Source organism: Lissotriton helveticus, chromosome 8, assembly GCF_964261635.1.
Source record: "Lissotriton helveticus chromosome 8, aLisHel1.1, whole genome shotgun sequence".
NCBI lineage: Eukaryota > Metazoa > Chordata > Amphibia > Caudata > Salamandridae > Lissotriton > Lissotriton helveticus.
Window position 1 is genome coordinate 1705216981 of NC_136069.1, and position 21982 is coordinate 1705238962.

The 21982-nt window shown below is 40.8% G+C and overlaps 1 protein-coding gene across 2 annotated transcripts in view; it reads right to left on the reverse strand.

Annotated features, from left to right (window-relative positions):
• Window positions 1-21982, reverse strand: part of LOC144773644 (pepsin A-like) — a 224937-nt gene that overhangs the window by 122158 nt on the left and 80797 nt on the right. Inside the window, exon 9 of one of the 2 annotated variants that reach the window (XM_078658792.1) lies at window positions 9747-9970. The exons of the other annotated variant lie outside the window; for it this stretch is intronic. Within the exon in view, the coding sequence (XP_078514918.1) occupies window positions 9845-9970 (126 nt within the window). The 3' untranslated portion in view covers window positions 9747-9844. Of the gene's footprint in view, window positions 1-9746; window positions 9971-21982 lie in introns of those variants that run through there. 2 annotated transcript variants of the gene reach the window in all.

Here is a 21982-nt window from a genome sequence, read left to right on the forward strand (position 1 = left end):
TGCCACGCAGCACACCTCCTGTATTTTTATTTTTAAAAAACAGAGGCAAAGCCCTGGGGGAGAGGGTCCTCAGGGCCAAAAATTATCTCAGGTGGGGGGGCCATGCGGTCCTCCTCCTTTTAATTTTTTTTATTAATTTGTTTAAAAAATAAAAATAGCCATGCCCAGAGGAATGGGGTCCCCGGGGTTGAAAGTGGGCAAGGGAAGGGGGGCCACGCGGCCCTCCTTCCGTAATATTGTTTTTTTAAAAAAAAGAGGTAATGCCCCGGGGGATGGGGTCCCCAGGGCGAATACAAAATAATGGAAGTGGGGCTTTTTTTTTCTTTCAAGTTTGGAGTCGCGACCCCAACGCGCCTCTCAGCGCGGCCCCCTGTGTAACTTTTTGTTGGATTTGCAGATCCTCCTCAAATAAATAATTTAATACTATATAATTTAGATGGTAGTGTTGCATTTGTGAAGTTGTTTTAAAAAGGGTGTGTGATTGCAGTTAATGATAAGATTAAAAGTGATAGAGTTAGTAAAAATATATAAATTAAAAAATGAATAGTTAAACTTGTAAAGTGCATTGTGTTGTAATACATTGAATTCATGCTTTTGCAGATTCTCGATGGGTGCACAAATCCACCAAAAATTAAAAAAGAGTATGTATGTGTTAAAAAAATGTGATTCAATAGTGTGTTATAGGGTAGCTCTAAAAAGAGCCCTTGCTTTTATTATGAGTTTTGTGTAGCTACATGTAAGTGCGGATGTTGAGATTGACTCTGGTTCCTTGATCTGTGAAGTGGACTCCATCACTTCTATAGATGTCATATATATCAAAACGTATATTGTTGATATAGATGGAGCCCATCTTATGGTCTCGGGGGTAAGCAGAAACAGCTTTATTGACATTCTCCCTAGCTTTATTAATCTGTGTACAGAATTGATTTGACCACTTCCATTTCTGTCATTGGCATATTTTAGAGTATACAAAGACAGTTTGAGGCAAAAGCAACATTAATAGGGCAAAGTGTCCTTCATTAGCATTTCGAGACCTACCACAGTCAATGTACCTAGGTCATTGATACCACAGTGCACAAACATAAGTTCAGGAGTTGGAGACGCAAAAAGGTTTTAACCAAAGGCATAAATTGTAGCCACTTCAATCCTCTCTGTGCAATCCATTTAATCCACATTTTGTAAAGCTAGGTCTTTGTCAATACCTCTGTGTTCAGTATATCGTTTGCACCAGAAAACATAGCTGTGTTCACCAATCCATTCTGTAAACATCTTGAAGGGCTATCTGGAAGTAATGAAAAGATGTCAGTAGCTGAGTTAGTCTAAAATGGTGGGCAAGATGCCTTTTTTTAAAGTAGATAATTGATTAGCTTTTTCTGAACATTGTACACTCAGAAATAGGGTGCATGTTACTTTCTTTAAAAAGTATGTTTCTTGGATATTTAAAAATGTTTGAAAGTTACAGTAGATAGGATAAGGTAATATTTTGAAAGAGTCAACCGCACCTGCTGGTTGCATTTGTAACCTTGTGTGCTGAATTTGAAAATATGGTGAACTTGTGACCTGCCTTTTCAGTGGAATGTTGCAAAAACTGTTACCATAGACACTGGGATTAAGCAGAATGGGGGAAGGGTTGAATCTTACCTGTGGTTTTAAAATATGTAATTGTAATTTATATATAAGTAATATGTTATTAAAGTAAAATTTCCAAAGTCAGTATCGTTTTTAGAAGTGGTATATTTTTAAAAAATAGTGCTATTGTTATTAGTAATATATTTTTGAACTCCTATATGGGAATCATGGCTCCATTGCGATGGTGCACGGTGGAGCTGCGACTCTAGGAAATACCAGAATCAGTTTGGGCACTTTTAGAAATCAGTTGGTAAGGGTTAATATGTCTAACCAATGGAAATGTGTTTTACAATTTGACATAATATAGAAAGCAATTTGATTTGTTACTTACATTTACTTCTGTGGAGAAAGAGAGGGAAGGTTTGCCGTTACTGGTTTTACCTTGTTGAGAGTGGTGCATTACATTGATTGTGTGCATAAGAAAATCTTTTATTCGTTTCTGATATTGCATATTCTACAAAACTATTTGGAAGGTGAGTTATATATCTGTGAGGTGAATTATGTATTAATCCTATTTTCAAACTTTAAAAATTATTCAAGAACTGTGATGTTTTAAATATATTATTAAATGTAGAGATGTGTATTGTAGTTAGTTTTATTGTACTTAACTGTTGTTTGAAATAGATTGTGTATAGTAATATGTGTATATTGGAAGATGAATTAGTGATTATGGAAGTTTGTATTAGCGTTTGGAAATGTAGAATTGAAGTATACCGCATAATTTTAGGTGTCGCTTTTCAAATTGGATGTGCACTCTGTCAAGTTTTAAGGTGTGCATGGAGTTGTATTTGAAGTATGTCTCTACTTGTATATGTATTATCATATGTCTTATACATTTGAAGATGCATGAAGTATAACAAAGAGGTGTTGTTGATATGTATGTGGCTAGGCTCAAGACTGTGAGCAGTAGTGGAAAGGTGCAGTGGTGATTTCCTTTCATCCTATCATATCCGTAACTAAAAAAAATGTCATTGCTATGCGATATATGTGAAATGTTCTTATTTAAGACCTTACTGACAAAGCAGGAAAGGTCCAAGGATTCCAAGGCTAAACAACGCTTAGTAAGCTGGTTTTATAAGTGGATGGAAACACACTCGAAGCTCTGGACCTCATGAGCTTCATAAGAGAAAGCAAGTTTGAGAAAGGGGGAGTGTGTGCTCCTTGAAAGGTCAAAAGTGTACTTTTTTTTGATAAATATCCGTTCTTTCAAATTTCCATATGGAGGACAGGACTACTTTAAATTGCAGGGTGACATCTTTATTATTTTGTTATTTAAGGGGGCAGTTTAGACCGAACTGCCCCCTTCACCCTTAAACCTTCTGCTAACTTACAGAAGAATGTTGTCCTGCGAGTATTGAAACTCTTGTCTTTGGATATTTGAAAATATGAAAACAACTGCATTATACGCAGCACTTGTATAAATAGCCTTGAGAAAGCCCCGGCGCAACTCGCCAATAGGGGGCGAAACACGTGTCGGCTGTCCATGTTTCACAACAAAATAATAAAGATGTCACACTGCAATTTAAAGTAGTCCTGTCCTCCATATGGAAATTTGAAAGAACGGATATTTATCCAAAAAAAGTACACTTTTGACCTTTCAAGGAGCACACACTCCCCTTTTCTCAATCTTATTTAAGACCTGTTGGTGAATTAGTCTCCATTGTCCGCAGGCAAACTTATTGTTTCCTATAGTTACAATCCTTTTCTTCATCTGGGTTGGCCTCAAAAGACATTCTGTATTTGTACCACAAACTAACGTTTTTCGCCTCTGCCTATCTGAGTATCTCAAGGCTCTCAAGATAACCTACATTTCAATGGTCATTGTAACTAAATATTTCCTTCATACTGTATGGGCCGGATTCAACCTTTTCTATGGCTGCTCATCATTCTACTCATCACAGCATGATAGCCAGTGACTCGCACACATATTCTAAATCAATGTCTTCAGGTACAAAACCAAATAGAGTGAAGAATGATCCGCCTTCTCCTATTTTATCTTCCCAGAATCCTGTTTTAGACTCTATTTTGGAAGAAGTACGTGGTCTTCAACCATTTATTTGCGCAACCAGTGAGAAGCTGCAACAAATAGAAAATCACTGGATCGTCATGGAGGGGAAGGTTTTCGGAGCTAAAACATTGTGTGGGAGATTTATCTACAAAAATACCTATGTTAGAGCAAGAGATACAAAAACACAAACTCCACACCGAAGACCTTGAAAATCGAAACCAAAGAAATAATCTTGTCTTTATGGTCTCCTGGAGAACATTGTGGGCTCTGACATTTTATCCTTCTTGAAGAAATTCCTCCCGGATCTCTTGGATCTTCAATCTTCACAGTCTCTATACATACATACATACAGTCCATAAGTATTCAACCTAACTCAAATAAGCCATGTGGTATTATAATGCTCTTTTTGGAATTTACTGATCTTATAAGTGTCCTGAAGGCTGCGGAAATTAAACAATATCTTATTTGGTCTGGTCACAATCTTTTTATTTCACAGGAAGTCTCTAATGCAAAGAGTGCCTGTTGGAAAGAATTCTTAGCTCTTCGCCCTCAGGTGAGAAACTTGAACATTCAATACGACATTCTTCATCCATGTTTCTGCAAGATTACACATGAAGAAAACTTGCGTTCTTTCGACGATCCAGCTAATTTGAAACTCTTTCTAAGTAGCATTTCTTCTCGTGACATGGAGACTAACGATTAAACTCTTTTTCAGTTTGTTGATGTTTCTTCTCTAACACATACTTCTTTTTGTTTCTATTCATCCTCTTTCTTTTCTATTCTAAGGTACCCTTACTTCTTTTTTTTTTTGTACTGTTCACAAGTTATTCTTATTCTTATTCCTCATTAATCTTTATCCTTTCTCTCTTATTATTCTATATTTCTCCATTCTTCAAGACGTTCATTATTGTTAATTTCTTAGTTCCTTCTTGTCGCCTTCTTTGTTTTTGGTGTTAACATGCTCTTTGCCTACCTGTTAATCGTTTCACTTCAGATCTGGATTTTTTCCAGGATCTCTCCTTCCATTTCCCCCCTCTTTCTCTTTCTTTCTTGTAATGGACTTTCTTTTTCTTTACCATCTTCAACCTTTTTTCTTGTTCTCACATGAGTGTGTTTCTAAATTATGAATCTAGCCAATTTATTGTTCTTACCTTATAATATGTGGTAGTTGTTGTTAAATAGTATAAGTATACTTTTGTCTCTTTTAATGGCTCTGCAGCCCATTATACCTATCTCCATATTCCCTTCCTCAAGCCGCAACATGTTTAATGTTGTTTCGTGGAATGTCCATGGTCTCGATCAACCCGTAAATCGTCAAAAGGTTCTATCCCATTCATCTATGACATTGAGTCTCTCAAACGGAAACATCAATGCATTAATCAAGTTATTTTTTCTCCTGTTGCTAATCGTACAGGTGGTGTTGCCATTTTATCCCATAAATCTCTTAATACTAAGATTTTATCCACTGAATGTGATACGAATGGACAATGGGTTTTGGTTGATGCTATTATATTCCAAAAACAAGTAATTTTTTTTTTATATTTATGGACCAGACAAAGCTGACCCGGAATGTTGGCATAGTATCAAAGTGAAACTTTCTTCAATTTCCAACCCTAATATAATTGTTGATGGTGACTTTAATGACTTGTTAGATCCAACTAATAGCACATCTAAGTACAAATTCAAACCTGATAATTCCCATAAAGCTTTTCAGTCTGCCATTTCCTCTCGTCCATTCTTTGATGTGTGGAAAACTTGTAATCCTGATTCATGTGAATTCAATTGTTTTTCAAAATTTACATCACCCTATGTCTCGTTTTGCTTCTGTTTTTGTTTCCAAATCCCTACTTCCCTCTAATGAATCATCAGAGATTGGGTCTATTTTTATTTCTGACCATGCTCCTTTCTTATCTTCCTTGGATATGTCCTTCATTCCCTCCCAAACATGACCGATGGTGCTTTAATAACACTTTATTATCAGACCAAACCTTCATTGCTGAAGCTACCTCTTTTATTAATACATTTTTTCAATTTAATCATTCCAAAGATACTTCTATTCCTAACAACTAGGATGATTATAAAACTCCCTTCAGGGCTTTTACAATAGCCTACTCTACCAAAAAAACATTAAATTCTCAATATCTCTCTACCCTCAAACACATAAAAAATTTCAAACACGCTTAATATACCTCCAAATCTTCCTCAAGCGCACATGATTTCATTAAGGCTAAATCTACATTGAACCAAATTGTCAAGACTGATGCCGGTAATGTGCTCCTTAAAATTAAGTCTGAGTATCATGGCAGCCAAAATAAGGCAGGTAAATTGTTAGCCAAGTATATAAAATTAAATCAGAGAGGAAAACTGTTGGTCCTATTCGATGTGAACATAGTAATGAGATGCTGTCTTCGGATCTTAACATTACCAATGCCTTTTAGTCTTATTACAAACAATCATATACTGAGGATACAGACCCCTCCGAAGGTGTTATTGCATTGTTTTTTCAAGGACTCTCTAACCCTTCTTCAAATCCTGAAACCCTCTCTTCCCTAGAAAAAGATATTTCCCTTTCAGAAAATACTGATGCTCTTAAATCCCTTAAGAAAGCCAAAGAACCTGGCCCTGACGGCTTCACTATTGAGCTTCTCTTATTTTTTCCTCCTTTTTTCCTCCCTAATTACTTGAACTTTGCATCTCATTTTTGTCTAAGTCTAAGGCCAGTGGATCTTTATTAGAAGCCCTTAATATTAATATTCCATAACCCGATAAAGACACTTCCCTATGTAAAAAGTACCAACTCATTTCACTAATTACTATGGGGCATATTTACATCTTCGGCGCATCTCTGCAAATCAGCAGGGATGCGCCAGAACCGATGCGTCATGCAATTCCCTCCTTTTACAATGCGGCGCACCATGGTGCAAGGAAGGGCAGATGCGTGACGCATCTTGTGGTGTACGGGCGGCGCATTGCTGTAGTCGCGTCGCAAGCACGACGCAACTCCAGCAATGCTCAGGGCTGCCCAATACTTAACATGCTGCGTTGGTTCTTACGCCTGCTTCAAGCAGGCGTAAGGAATTGACGTAGCAGCGTCGCAGAAGTGCCTGCGTGAAATCTTGTAGATTTCACGCAGGCACTTTTGCGAGGCACACAGGCGCCGGAACGCCCACCCTGCGTGGGAACGCCCCCATTGTGGCGCTGGGCTTTATAACGTGACGCATCTCCCTAGATGCATCACGTTGTAAATGCCTCGCAGGGATGCGCCACATTTACGTCGCTGTTGCGTGACGCAAGGCGGCGTAAACGTGGCGCAAGGGGCTTGTAAATCTGCCCCTATGATTGAAGGTCTTTGCAAACATTTTAGCTTCCTGTCTGAATGATATCATCCCCCTTCTTATTAAACCTGACCATGCGGGTTTTATTAAGGGCAGACTTGCATCTGACAATCCCAGAATGTTTTCTAATATCCTTGCCCTTGGAAAAAAGTATCCCTCTCCCTTAGCAGCTCTGTCACTTGATGCTGAGAAAGCATTTGATCGTATAAATTGTCATTTTATGTTTTCTACCCTTCATTGGTTTGGATATTGTCATAATTGTATCTCTTTAATCAAATTGTTATATACTGACCGCCTGCCTGTGTGGTTGTTAATTGACATGTTCTCCCCTGTTTTAAACTCAATAGAGGTACTAGATAAGGTTGCCCTTAATCTCGAGTACTTTTTTCCGAGGCTTGGAACCTTTTCTGGAGCAAATTAGATGCAACCCTGATATAACTGGGTTGAAGGTCAATTCTCAAGAATTAAAACTATCTGTTTATGCAGATGATGTTTTAATTTATATGTGTAATCCCTCTACATCCTTTGACCCATTTTTGCAAGAGATTACTAATTTTTCCAAAGTTTTTCTGGTTATAAATTACATTTTTTTTTAAACTGAAATACTACCATTAAATGCCTCTTGTTACCATTATATGTTTCATAAGACAAATTTCACATGCTGTTCCCAAAAGATTAAGGGCCAGATTTACAAGCCCCTTGCACCACATTTGCGTCTTTTTTAACATGGGAAAAGTGACGCAAAAGTGGCGCAAATTGCTTGTTAATAAGCCCCGAATATTTAAGAGTCTGGTTCTCCTCCAATATTCCTGACACACTTGTTCATAATTTCACCGTCCTAAAATCCAAAATCCAAAAGTTAATATCTTACTGGTCTCCACTTTTTTATCTTGGTGGGGTATATTAGATACTATCAAAATGATGATTGTCCCTCATGTCCTTTTTTTACTTTCTATGCTACCTTTTAAAATCCTAATTATTATTTTTCCCAAATCAACTCCAAATGTATTAAGTTCCACTGGAATAACAAGCGTGCTCGTATTGCCTTCTCAAAGCTAATTAGACCAAAAACTGAAGGGGGTGTAAGATTTCCCGATTTTAAGCTATATCATACTGACTTTTTAATCTATCAATTTTTGCTATTTCTACAGATTATTATGATTCTCCTTTACCGAAATGGATTGTTTTTGAACGTTCTTTGTTAAATGAATTTTCTTTTAGAAATGTTGTTTCTATGTCTAATTGCACCCTCATATTCCCACTGTTTATTACTCACCCTTTTTAACCAAGGATCCGATTCTCATCCATCCTTTCTTGCATCCTCTATTTGGTACTTCAAATTCATTAAATTCTGCCGCAATCATTCTACTTCAAACATTGGAAGGGAAAGGGTATTTTTTTTGTTCATCATTTGACTTCCCATAATTCTATTTTATCCTTCCAACAATTACAGGAGAAGTATGGCTTACCTGATTCCTGTCTCCAACAATATAATCAATTAATTCTTATACATAATTATTTATTAAACAATACCTTTACACCTGATGTTACATCATTTATTCCTTTGAAACCTCAATATGATCTTTCCACTGATTCCACACCTCTCTTCTACCCTCTTTCTATAAGAAATAAATCACCTACTGAACTATTATGGGAAAGAGATGTTCTCAATCTTTATCTATCCAACAATGGAACTGATTATGGGGTAACTTATTTAAAACATCTGAGGCTGCCAATATAGCTCAATAATATTTTATCTTTATTAGAGCTGTAATTACCCCTTTTTTCTGCATAAAATTGACTCAATTATTTTATCATGTTGGAAAGACAACTCTAAGTTATCTACTATGGCCTGGTGGAACCTTATCTGTGATGAACATAGAATATATACTGTTTATTTTTCTTCTTCATCTTGGAAAATCAAATCTGACCGACTCTGGCTCCCCTTTACTACCTTCCTATCTTCACACTCCTCATCTTCCTAATTACTCATCTTTCCTTGTCTTTTCTTTCCTTTGTTTTCTTTTGTTCTTTCTTTCTTCATTTTTCTTCTATTTCTTTGTGTAAAAAAAAGAAATGTTTTATAAATTGCATAGTTTTTCTTTCCTGTTTATTCTTTTTATTATTATACCTAGATTTCATATTCCTATGTTGTTAAGTATTTGCTGGTTCAATTGATTCCAGTAATGTTATGCATTGTTAATGAGGTATATTTTCCTTACGTTTTTGTAATCCTTACTATTCTCTATCACCAATAAAAGTACTAAACTAAAACAAAAAAGTGTAGTTGTTCATGTTAGAATTACTAAATCACTGTAAGAGCGAGAAGAAAATAAAACTGCAACATATTTGTTGTTAGAAAACTGTTTTTATTGTCAACATAAGTGATTTTATTTTAGATGTGGAAAACAATGACCAGGATACATTGTGTTTACTTATTCTAAAGTGATCAGCAGTTGAGGCAGCTTTCAAGTTTGATTCATGAGGAGCATAACTACCTTAGCCTGGACTCCAAGTATCTTCTCCTAACAATGCTGTCTTCACATGCCCTGGACTACAAGAAGCCAACATGGCCTCACCTTGAGTCAATAGAAAACCTGCTTGGCAACCATCTTAGGAGGTGCATTGGCTGTCACACACTTTCCCTCTCTACTATTGTTTGTTTCATTACATTGACTGTTATTTGCCTTTCTAGAGCTATTCAATTAACAACCTCTTTTTAATGAAAACAGCGTTTTTCTGTTGATTTATTCATCAATAGCTTTTTTACTGATTTACTGCATGTCGATTTGCCAAATGTTTGTTAACCAGTCATGGTTATTCTGCCCAGTCTCTCCCTGATGAATCTGAAACATTTGAGGACGCTTCTTCTTCAGTTGCTGGAGGCCAGGCCAATGGCATTGTTTGCGCTGTCAAACACAACATAGTACTCTCTGATGAAGACGTCCCCGAGGACCCAGTGGCGATGGTTGGGATGGATCTTCACGTTGCATTGTGTCTGTGGGAAGACAGAAAGTGGCCATTTAGTAAAGGTTACGTGGTAATTGGATACTTTTCTCTGGTTTACTCAATTTTAAACAATTTTGGAATTGCATCCTTGGGATAAATATTTTAGATCAATGCTTCATCAATATACACAGAGCCACATACTAGACTGAATCTTCGCGGACAGCTATTTCACGATATTCTCTTGTGTGAGACCTTCTCTAGAGCCCATCAAAAGATAACAGGATCATGTCTTTCTGTTGGGCGATGTCTATTGTCATGTCTCAGTCCACCATTGCTACAGTAATTAACCCTTTCTGGCTGTATTACAAATATATCGGCCAACACGAACTCTAACACATATTGGCATTCTGGTGAAAGTCCAGTTAATGGTGTAAGTCCTGCTACTTAAATCAAGCCCATTACTGGTTATATTACATATATTCCTTTACAGGTCTACCAACTAATACGAATAATAGCAGGTATTGGCATTCTGGTGAAGCAGTCCTGCTACTAAAAAATCTAGGGCCTCATTTATGAGGCCTTGCGTCACTTTTACGGCGCAGGTGCGTCACTTTTTGTGGTGTAAAAAATGCACCTTGTTGCGCCATATTTACAAAGTGACGCATCTAGGTAGATGCGTCACTTTGTAAACCCCTGCGCTACATTATACCTATGCCAGGTATAATGTATGCAAGGGGGGTGTATTGGCGCAAGGAAAGGTCGTAAAAGTGACGTAGTGAAATCTATGAGATTTCACTGCGTCACTTCTAGGACGCCGTTGCGTCAAAATCTTGCGCCTGCCTCACAGCAGGCATAAGACTGACGCAGACCCTTTCACATGGGACTTGCCCATGTGAAAGGACACATTGCTGGAGTTGCATCACTTTTGTGACACACTCCAGCAATACGTCACTTTTGCGCCCTACAGAAACGTCAGAAATACTGACGTATCTGTAACTCCTTGCAACATGATGCGTCATACTGTAAATATGACGCATCAGGAATGTCGCAAGGAGGGCGCACTGAGAAGTGACGCATCGCTGCTTTCACGCAGCGATGCGTCACTTTTCATAAATGAGGCCCCTGGCCTTTCTATCTCTTGACTCTAATGCTTTGCTTACGGTGAGGATTAACATTGTTTGGGGAGTTTAATTCACAGGAAATAAAAACATGTATTTTTCTTATAGGCAACAACTTTCATATCAGTACTGTTTTTGTATTTCTGACCACTGCTGTCACGTCTAAATAAAGGAAATATTTTTGCCGACTGACTTCCTTGTATGGTCCACAGATGAGACTATACAGATAACCACGTGGTATTTTTACCTATATAATTTCACACTTATAACATTTGTTGTCATACTTTCCTTCCCCCTTTTTCTTTGACATTGCCCACGCCTTTGACACTTCAAGAGCACTGAATATACAGCTCCTGCGACCAGTAGAGGGCGCTCTACGTCTGCACATTAGACCTTAGGCTGGTTCAATGATACACAATCAATCATCCCCCTTTCTTTGGACTCATATGTAACTGTAAGGAGTTACTAATTTTATATTGTCGTTTACTGTCATTATCAGACTATTAGTGGCTGCCCAACTTTACCAGACCACGCCCACAATACCACCCTATCTTCACAATTTGCAACGGGGCATGTAACAGCTCGCCCGTTGACTTATGTTGGATGGGTGCATGATCTTTCGAAGCTCTTGAAAGTCTTGTAAATGTGTTTGTATTTATATAGCCTCTTCTACCCAGAGGTCTCGTAGCGCTGTATTCATACCGCTGTGGGACCCATCCTGGCTTTCCCTGTGAGGTGTCCACTCCTGGGCACCCCCAAGGTGGAGGCCAGGCATCCCAGCGCTGTTGGGGCCGGTGTGGAGGTTAAGCAAGCTATTGCCCAGAGTCACAGAGTGGGACCCATGATTGGAATAGGCACCGAGGCGAGAATTATCAGGTCCGTGGAATTTTAAGCCCAAGACCTGCCGAGGCGGGGAATTGAACCCTGGTACCGGGCTAGACCTCTGCATCAGGGTCTGCCGCTCTAACCATTGAGCCACGCTTCTCCACGTCTTGTAAACTTTTTATTGAATCCGAGAACCTTTGAAACTTCTCCTGCAGTGGAGTAATGTATTGTATTATTCATCAGGTTCTATGTTAGACTTCTACCCTTTTGTTCTGCGGATCCCTCTAGCCGCTATTTTGTTTACCCTGATTTCATACTTGCCTAGGTCATTGCCTTTTCTCTCTTTTGTCTTACTGGCCATCTTTCATCTTTTTTAAATCACTAGATGGATATAGGTGTTCATGGTCCTATTCAAACCTAATACTTCATATTTTTTATAAACTCTAGCATCTGAACATTAACTATCTACCTTTACTTTTTGACTCTTTTAGAACTAACTAATCCGTTATCACTATTTATACTTTGGGTCATATGATGGTGTTCACCATTTATTCTGTTCCTTCAACTCATCTATTCCTCTTTTAATTAATTAATTAATTGTGGGTTTCTAAAGCGCTAGAATCGACTCCCGAAGGAGTATCTTTGCGCTGTAGACCGCTGGGGAACCCGTCCTGGTTTTCCCTGTGAGATGGTCCCTGCTGGGAATCTCCAAGGTGAAACCAGGCATCCCCGGCGTATGTGGGGGCCGTTGTAGAGATGAGGCAAGCTTAATGCCCAGAGTTGTTGAGTGTTGGAGCATGTATTGATGCAATGGCCCAAGCACTAACACATGCACTGGTACAATCCCCTGAGCCCTACCCATGCACTCTTCCAATCACTCTGTCACTCCCTGTGCACTCTTCCAATCCCTCTGTCACTCCCTGTGCACTCTTCCAATCCCTCTGTCACTCCCTGTGCACTCTTCCAATCACTCTGCCAGCACCATATACTTATCTAATCGCTCTACCAAAATCCCAGCACTTATAAAGTCACCATGCAGTCTCCTTGCAGCTATCTATTTTAAGAATCACCTTAACAGAGATGTAACTATGTTTTTAAACATATCTAATGTTTAGATATATGTTTGTTTGATCATATGTTTGTACACACCCACAGCCTTGAAGAAGTCACCTTGTGATGTAAGACGTGTCAGCTGTTTTTTGCTGTTTTCAATACATATGTACAGATGATCGCAGATTCTTGACTTCTGTCTACAATAATTCACAAATCTGAAACATCCACTAGAATCCTAACTCTATTAACTAAACATTCCTTTGGACTTCTATTGAGTGCTTGGATATCTTCTTCCATATTCTCTTGAGACATTATACTTCCTTTATTTCTGCTCATAGAGTTAATCTCTCGAGCAAAACACTTTCTTCTGTAAGGGTTCATTTTGCTGATACCTGCTATTTAACTCCCCAACCCCACCACTGAAACCTTAGTTTAGAACTAGGGAGTCTCCCTTCAGGGGAACTGAAACTTGTATGATTTGCCTACAGTAATCTTTACATAACGTGGATTTGTATTTTCTGTTCTGATTACATTGACGTATGCTTTAACCAGGTGATTATTCATTTAAGACTGATCTCAGGTTGTATTTTTCTAATCTGCTAGTAAACATTCCTGGTTTGAAAATTCATTCTCATCTGCTCCATCAACTTTACAGAAATGGACAGCAGGGGGTTAATGGGCAGAAAAGAGTTCACATGGACGATGAAAGTAAAAAAAACTGAAATTGGGCATCATTTATGAGGCCCCTTGCGCCATCGGAATGTCACTTTTTGTGATGATCCATGGCGCAGGAGCCTGCGTGATATTTATCAGGCAGCACTAAGACACTTTTTTTGGCTTAGGCTGCCTGATAAATATCAGTCCCTTTAACGCAGTGTTCTGCGTTAAAGGGGCGTGCAATGGGTGTTGCTGGCGGCGTTCCCAGCAACACCCATGGCCTTTCCACACTGCCCCAGATTTACGAGAAATCCTAAATCTGAGGCAGTGCCTAAAGCTTACGCCTCCTCAGGGGAGGCGTAAGGGAGGTGCAACGGGGAGAAATATCTTTATTTCTCCTTGTTTTTCCTTTTTCTATGTGGGCTGCATTCTGAAACACACCTAGAAAGATTAAAAACCTCTTGTGATTATTTTTGTACAGGGAGATTTTCCTTCCTGTACAAAAATAATGATCCCGCAAGGCAGGCACCCTTGCACCATTGTGCAAAGGTGCCTGCGCTGGCGCACGCAGCCCATTGTGCGCCGGCGCAGGGGAGAAGGACAAGGAAAGGCGTATTCCTGCCCTTTTCTTTTGCCGTAGGATAGCGCAGCAGGCCTTCCTGCTGCGCTTCCCTTCGGCAAAAGAAAAGGACATAATTGAGGCCCCTTGTTCCTTATGCATGATTTTTCACTTTCCAGAATTAAAATTTCCAGCTGGTCCTTTTCGAAACACTTAGCAGAAAGATCAGGATTTTTAAGAACTCAGGGCCATATTACCAAGATGTGCGTTAAAAAACGCACATTTCCCTATCGCCGGCTATCGCCGGATTTTATCACCGTGTTAGCGTGTCATTATCAACGCGCAACGCGTAGGTGATATTAAATCCGGCGATTGCCGTTGATAGGGAACATTAGCGCGTGAAAACAAGCGTTGTTGTCACGCGCTAATGTCTGCCTTGATAATATGGGGGGATGAGGTTCAGCGTTATGATCCACACCCCCATGTTATCAATGCCCTAACACCTGATCAAAGCAGGCGTTGGGAGACCTGCGATAAATGAGTTTATCGCAGGTCTCTTTCTCCCAACGCCTGCCTTGGTAATAGGGTGTTAACACCTCCAACCACATTTTACATGTGGTTGGACGTGGGAACGCCCACTTTGTATGTCATTAGCGATGTTTCCCGCTCACATGCAAAGTGGGCTTGAGGCAGGCGTTAGCATGCCCTTGTTAATAGGGCGCTAGAAGTATCGCCGCTTTCCCGGCACAATTCGCCGAAAAAGCGGCGATACTTCACCTTGGTAATATGGCCCTCAGTGTGCCATTGGCTTGCCTCACGTCACCAGTATATTATACTGTTCAATTGTGTAAAGAAAAGTAGCAGTGTTTATTTTGCAGTAATGGTTACATAGAAATGTTGGTCTGTAATTTTTTAATGCCAATGGGGGATATTTACTATATGGCTGTGCTACTCCATAATTATTAACGCCACGCTCCGACATTTTTTAAATGCAGTGATGTAAAAATACAGCACACCCCTGTGTTTCCCCAAGCGCTGTTGCAAGGGTGCCTGCACTGCAGGGGTGATTGATCATGGGCCTGAATAGACACCTTCCTGCACATAAACAATCTTTAACGGTGATTTGCAGTTTCTATGTGTGCTGCTGAATGTAGCGCACACCGAAAGAGCAAAATAGGAGAAGAAATTAATAATTTCTCCTCGTATCATCATCCTAAGACTAGGATCCTTGTAAATATGGGGCAGCATAAAAAAACAATGGGTGTTACAGTGAACCGCCCACAGCAACATCTATTGCCCGCCCCTTTGCTGCAGCTGACTGCTGCGGGAAGAGGCATATTTACAAAGTGGAGTTAAGCTACTTTAAGTGGCTTAACGCCACGTTGAAAAATATGGGGTAGGGAGCAACGCCACCGGAGCATCAGAAAAGTGACGCTCCAATGGCATTAGGGGCTTGTAAATATGCTCCAATGTGTCTTCAGTAGAGATCATGAAAATCCTTCAGGAAGGTTCACACATCTGCTATCCACTGACATTTGTCACAGTGTCAATGTTATTGACAAATAAACACTTTTTTGCCTCTTCTTAAGTGAGCCCGCCCTTAATGGTTCTGAACAAATTTGGAAAAACCAAGAGATAGTTAAATGTGCTAAGTTGCTGCTAAAGTAGGTGCAGATCCGTCAAATTGGCCTAAAGCTCTTAGTAAATCGAAAATGTATTAACCCCCCCCCTTTAATTTTGTCCCCCCACCCTGTGCCATGGACATGCACAAAACCTGAATTACCTACAGTAGGTGTAACTTGTTAACTGCCTGTGACATTTCTTGCAGATTTGTCAAAAATACTAAGGACAGAAACAAATGAAAATATTATTGGCCCCCTCCTGAACTTTGCTCCCGCCTTGATGGATTGGCACAAAGCTTGACATACCATTAGGAAACCAATCCTTCTTAGCTTCTGACAAATAAGGTGCAAATTCATCACACAGTGCCAAATGTATTAGTAAATGAGCACAGTTTTGCATTCCCTTTTTAACTTTCTCCATTTGTGATTCTGCACAAATTAAAAAAATGAGAAGAGTAACATGAACTTATAGTAATATTTTCTAAATGTCATGCATATTCATGAAACAAATTAATAAAGCCCACCCGGCAACTTTTTCAAAATGCTAATTTCTCAAAAACTATTGCCATGACCACAAAAGGTATGCTTCCCAAAAAAAGTTCTATTTCATACCAAATTTAGCATAAATCCATTTAGCAGTTGTTGCTGCAGCTGCCACTAAATTTTCGAGTGGTATTTAAGAGAGGAACTATGGGGCATATTATCAAGGGATTTATCTTCGCTTTTTTGGCTTTAAAAGCCAAGAAAGCGGAGATAAAATTATCTCCCTATCAGCAACAGGGTGCTAACACGCAAATTCGCATGTTAGCACCCTTTTTCTCTACGCTTCCCCTTGCATCTCTAATGAGATGCAAAGGGGGCGTTCCAGAGAAAAAAATAGGAGAAATGTTGTTAAGCGACATTTCTCCTATTATCAAGGATTTCGCTAACCCTGTTAGTGATAAAAAAAAGCATCGCTAACCGCGATTAGCACTGCTTTTTTACACCTGGTATTTTCCTGACTTAGCCATGATATCCTATGGAAGGTGGATATCATGGCTAAGTTTGCGAGCCCCTATCATCAAGCTAACTCCAAACTTCGAGAGATTATCGTTGGTTTTCCAGTGATAATCTCTCATTTGGCAGTGAGCGCGAGGATTTTAATCACTTCTGAGATAAACCTTTCTAATAGCAAGTTATCTCTGCGATAATTTCCGGTGATGCTTAGCGTTAAAAAATTCGTTGCTAAGCATCGTTAGCGATAAATATCGCTAATCGTTGGTAATATGCCCCTATATCCTTTTGACCCATGGCCCCTCAACTTTTTCTTCTTCGTGTAAGTGAAGACAAAAATTACTCTCTGTATATTTTCTGCTAAGTTTGTTTTAAGGGCTGGGCAACATAAACACCTGTCCACGAAAATTGCATAGGGTTCTAAACAAACAGGTTATCAGCTGGGGAAGATTCATGACCTATCAAAGAAATAATTTAGACCAGGGCTTATCCCCTATTACCTTTGACACATAGCAGACAGGCTTAATTTAGGAAGATATGTCAAGTATCAAAAAGAGTAAACCATTTGCAAAGTCAAAACACATCACAATAATAAAGTCCCACAACCAAACCCTAAAAGTTTATGAAAAGGTAAAGAGAAAAATGACACCAAAACACCAAACTTCTAATATAGAGGGAAGAGTTAAAGCTTGATGGCAAAATTGCCAAGAAAAATTCAAGCGCGAACCAGAAATCACTCTTTGTAGTTGACTGAAAGCTAGTGAGCAACTTCAGGCTGACAGCAGTGGGATGGAGGTCGGATACACCAGGAGGGTTGTTCCAGTCAAACATTTTACCTTCTAACTTAGTCTCCTTCATGGAAGGCTAAATCCTATAGCAGGGCACAGTTGAGTGCTGTATCAGATTAAATAGTTTTGGTGGCCGACTGATGCCACTTGTTTTGGTGGGAAAAAGACAGAATGCGAAAATTCAACTTTCAAAGCCACAGAAGACTACTCATCGGACTGACACTTATTGTACCTTTGCCAGATCCACATGCTTACCTAAAAGCCACTATTAAAAGGTATACGCCCTCAATGAACCTTAGATCAGCATCCGTAATCTCCTCTTGGTTACGAGGTTTAAAAGATTGAGATGGGGGAGGGGAACTTTCTCGCTGACAGCTGCCAAGGCGTGGAACTCTCTCCCTGTTTCCCTCTCGGGGGAACAAGGACATTCTGTTTTTCGCAAGTCCCTTAAGACCTGGTTGTTTCCCAAGAGGCAGGTCTATGTATGGTTTCCAATGTTGTTTGTGGGCGGTCCGTACACAGCGCCTTGACACCCTTGTGCTTAGTTTGCACTATACAAATTGCTCTTTCATTTATTCATTTACACTTTGTCTCATTTTTTTAGCTCCAAGTTTTCCAGCGGGACAAGCTTAAGCTGTGTCTGAAAAAGTCCTTGCAAAATCATTGTAAGTTCCGGCTGAAGCTCCACCGGACTTGGAAGTCTAGAAATTTTGTTAATCCCCACTTAGAAGACTTACTGGTACAGTTTCTCTTTGCCAATTCTAAAGCTTCCAGGATCACAGGGACCACACTTGAGGACTGGGACACACTTAAGCAAAGACCACCAGCATGGTCCAGTCCAGTTTCAGTTGTAACCGTTCCATTAGTCACTCCACGAAAAGACCTCTTGCATACATGTGTGTCCCTGTAACCATACAGGAGGGCAGCCAACTGACCCTTGGAGATCACTTCAAAGTCTTAGGTTAATTTCAGACCAGATCTAGCTGTACAAGTCTCAACACAAGATACAGACAGCAGGACCAGTCTATTGTGTTCTGCCACAGGTCCAGGAACTTTTCTGCAGAGCTGGGATAAGGTGCTACTTGTGATCAGTTCACTAACCAGTAGGTAGGGATTACTCCACAGTGCACCATTTTCAATAAAATCGAACATAGCAAAGTCTTTCTGCCCCTATAAGGGAACTTGTGCACACAGAGGGGTGTGTTTAAAGTAATTAGCAGTCCACTCCCACACAACCACTCCAAACTTATTCTGAGGCCTTACTGCCTCCTCCACTGAACCTAATGCCAGGAGGCTAACATGTATACTGGGATAAAAAGCCCTTACTCTTTCATGATTCCCTTATCACTAAGTTGTAAAAGAACAGGTCTCACTTAGGTTGATTTTGAGTTAGTGAAGCAAAGAAGGGCTCACCAGCCAGTTGCAGGAAGATCAATTGTGTTTAGCATGCAGTGGCTTCATGTAGGGAAAGTGTAACCTTTAAAAAGTTCCCTTTTCCATATAAATATAAAAATTCAACGTTATCCTTGAATTTAATGTTGAATAAATAGTGTAAATAGTGGTGAAGCCAACTCTGAAGCTTATTCCAAAACAAAAATAATAGATTAACACATTATTTGCACTTTAGCTTTTTCTTCATAGAACCAACTGCCATTCTAACAGTAAAAATAGCTTTGGAGGCTGGTCACTGTAGGGAGTCAGTAACTTTTTACATGTTCCACTTTTAAATACCAGCACACCATGTTGTTAGCTATCTGGCCTGCTTGGGGCAACTTAAATAATATTGAAAAGTAGGCATTCCCTCCTTTCAAAAAGATTGTTTTCACAGGTTGCCTACAAGGTTAAAAACTTTAAAGGTTAAAAAGAGTTGAGCTAAACTTGAATGCCTGAAGCCATGTTTTCCTTCTCAGTCCGGTGAATGGCACAACAGGTGATACAGTCAACAGTTCACTTTCTACACCATTTGCACATATTCTTCTACCATGTACAATCGTCTTACTGGAAAGTTGGGGAGTAACCAATTTTACCATATTTTCAGGGTCAGAGCACATTGAGGGATGATCACACAGAAAGTGTCACATTCCTCCAGGGGTTTGTGAGGGCATTATTACCAGACACTGAAGTATTTAACTTTTCATTTGTTGCAAAACGCATATTATAAAAATGCACCATTTAGCCCCATTTTAATAGAATATTTTTGGTGGGAAAACAACCCAAAGTCTCTCTGGCATAGGAAGCTCACTCATTCAATGTAAAGCATCACATCTTTTCTAGGGTTGGGCATAACTCGTGCAATTCTATGCAGTGGAATCACGTGGGATTACACCAAAATTCTGAAAGATTATGCAGAATTATGGAAGAAGAGTAATTGTGCATTTAGTGCTATTCCGTTAGCGCAGAAATGCCCCATCACTACCAACATGAACTTGAGGATGCATTATGCGCTAAGAAATAGTGGTAAATGCAATGCAAGGTACTGGCTTGCTGCAGGTCGCGCTGCTCTTTTAGCTACCTGTTTTGTATTTGCTTTATTTTTAATTTGGTTCTCCCCTGTTTTTAGACGCTCTCACTTGGGAATAGTCCCCCGCCCTCTTACCTGCATTTAAAAGAGCTAACGCACCGCCGTTTGGCGGGTCCGGGTTCCGGGGTTGGGTCGGTGGGCGCCATCTTGCCTTGGGCTGTTTAGGTTTTGCACGGGCGCCATCTTGGAGCGTATCTTCGCTCGCGGCGTCACTCGCCTCGCCTACTTAAGGCGGACTCATCATCGGGTACTTGGTCAAGGTACTGGCTTGCTGCAGGTCGCGCTGCTCTTTTAGCTACCTGTTTTGTATTTGCTTTATTTTTAATTTGGTTCTCCCCTGTTTTTAGACGCTCTCACTTAGGAATAGTCCCCCGCCCTCTTACCTGCATTTAAAACAGCTAACGCACCGCCGTTTGGCGGGTCCGGGTTCCGGGTTTGGGTCGGTGGGCGCCATCTTGCCTTGGGCTGTTTAGGTTTTGCACGGGCACCATCTTGGAGCGTCTCTTCGCTCGCGGCGTCACTCGCCTCGCCTACTTAAAGTCGTCCTCTCCCGCGCAGCGGGATCGCGCAGTGGGACGCCGTGGCTTAGCCGGAGTCGTGCCTGAGTCCTGCCGGTCTGCGCCCGTCTGCGCCAAGGACGCGCAGGGCGCGGCGGTCGTTAGGGACTTAAACCATTTTCATGGTCGGCTACACGGGATTACGCTATGATTGTCTATTCTGCTGCCACGCTGCGGGTCTTAGGACGTTCTGTCCCGAGATGTATACAAGTACCTATACACCCGCTTTGTGGCCCTTATCAGTGTGCCTGTGGTCAGTGGGCACTGGAACTTCCGGCTAAAATCAGTCAGAAATTTTCTCCGCCCGCTGTGCGTCGTGGCCGTCAGGCCCATGCTCTGCGCATCCTGAGCTTCAATGCGAGGTCTTTAGTGCAACACCATCAAGCCGTTAGGGATTTGATGTGTGATGAGGCCCCCGATATTGTGGCTATCACGGAAACCTGGCTGAAGGATGATGACACGGCCATTATTAATTTGGCTTTCCCCCCAGATTTTTCGATCTTCACCTTGAATCGATCGTCTAGGGGAGGGGGTATCGCTCTCGCAGTAAGATCTAGTTTCTCTTGCCGTTGGTCTGCCCTCAACATCGCAGGCTGCAAGAGTGCCGCCTTCAAAATTCAGGTCAACCCCCAGTTCTCCCTTTCAGGGATGGTAGTCTATCGCCCTCCAGGTAGCGAAGTGGCATTTAGGGCTGCCTTCCCCGACGCGGTAAGTCCTTTAGCGTTGGGCTGTGCTAACTTTTCTATTTTGGGGGATCTCAATCTGCACTTTGAGAATCAGAACATCCCTACGGTGTGTTGTATTTTAGCCGATCTGGAGGCTCTTCAACTCCAACAAATAGTGCAGCATCCCACATATATAGGCGGCCATACGTTGGACCCGTTTTTTACCAACCTGACGGAGGCTTCAGTAACGGCTGTTACCCCGCTCGGCTGGACAGACCATTCTTTAGTGGTCATTCATGTCCCCTTGCCGGAAATTCCCTCCTCTGCTCCTGTGAGGACGGTCTCCACACGGCACTGGAGTAAACTGAGCCTCGAGGACCTTCATCAGGCCCTCGCAGCAGTGCCGTTGGGACCTCTGGAGGATGCGGATACAGGTTATGATCGGTTCTGCTCATGGATCACTGAGGCACTTGATTCCCTGATTCCGGTTTCCACTAGGAAAATCAGGTCCAGGGAGTCAAGCCCCTGGTATGACGGTGCCTTACGCATACTCAAGGGCAGCTGTAGGCGAGCGGAGAGGGAGTGGCGGAAGGTTTATGACAGCGGGAAGAAGGCTGTGTATCTCGCTGCCGTCAAAGCTTACCACCGTGCTATATGTCGGGCCCGGGCAGCTTTTTACGCTGCGGAGTTCGGCAATAGCCTT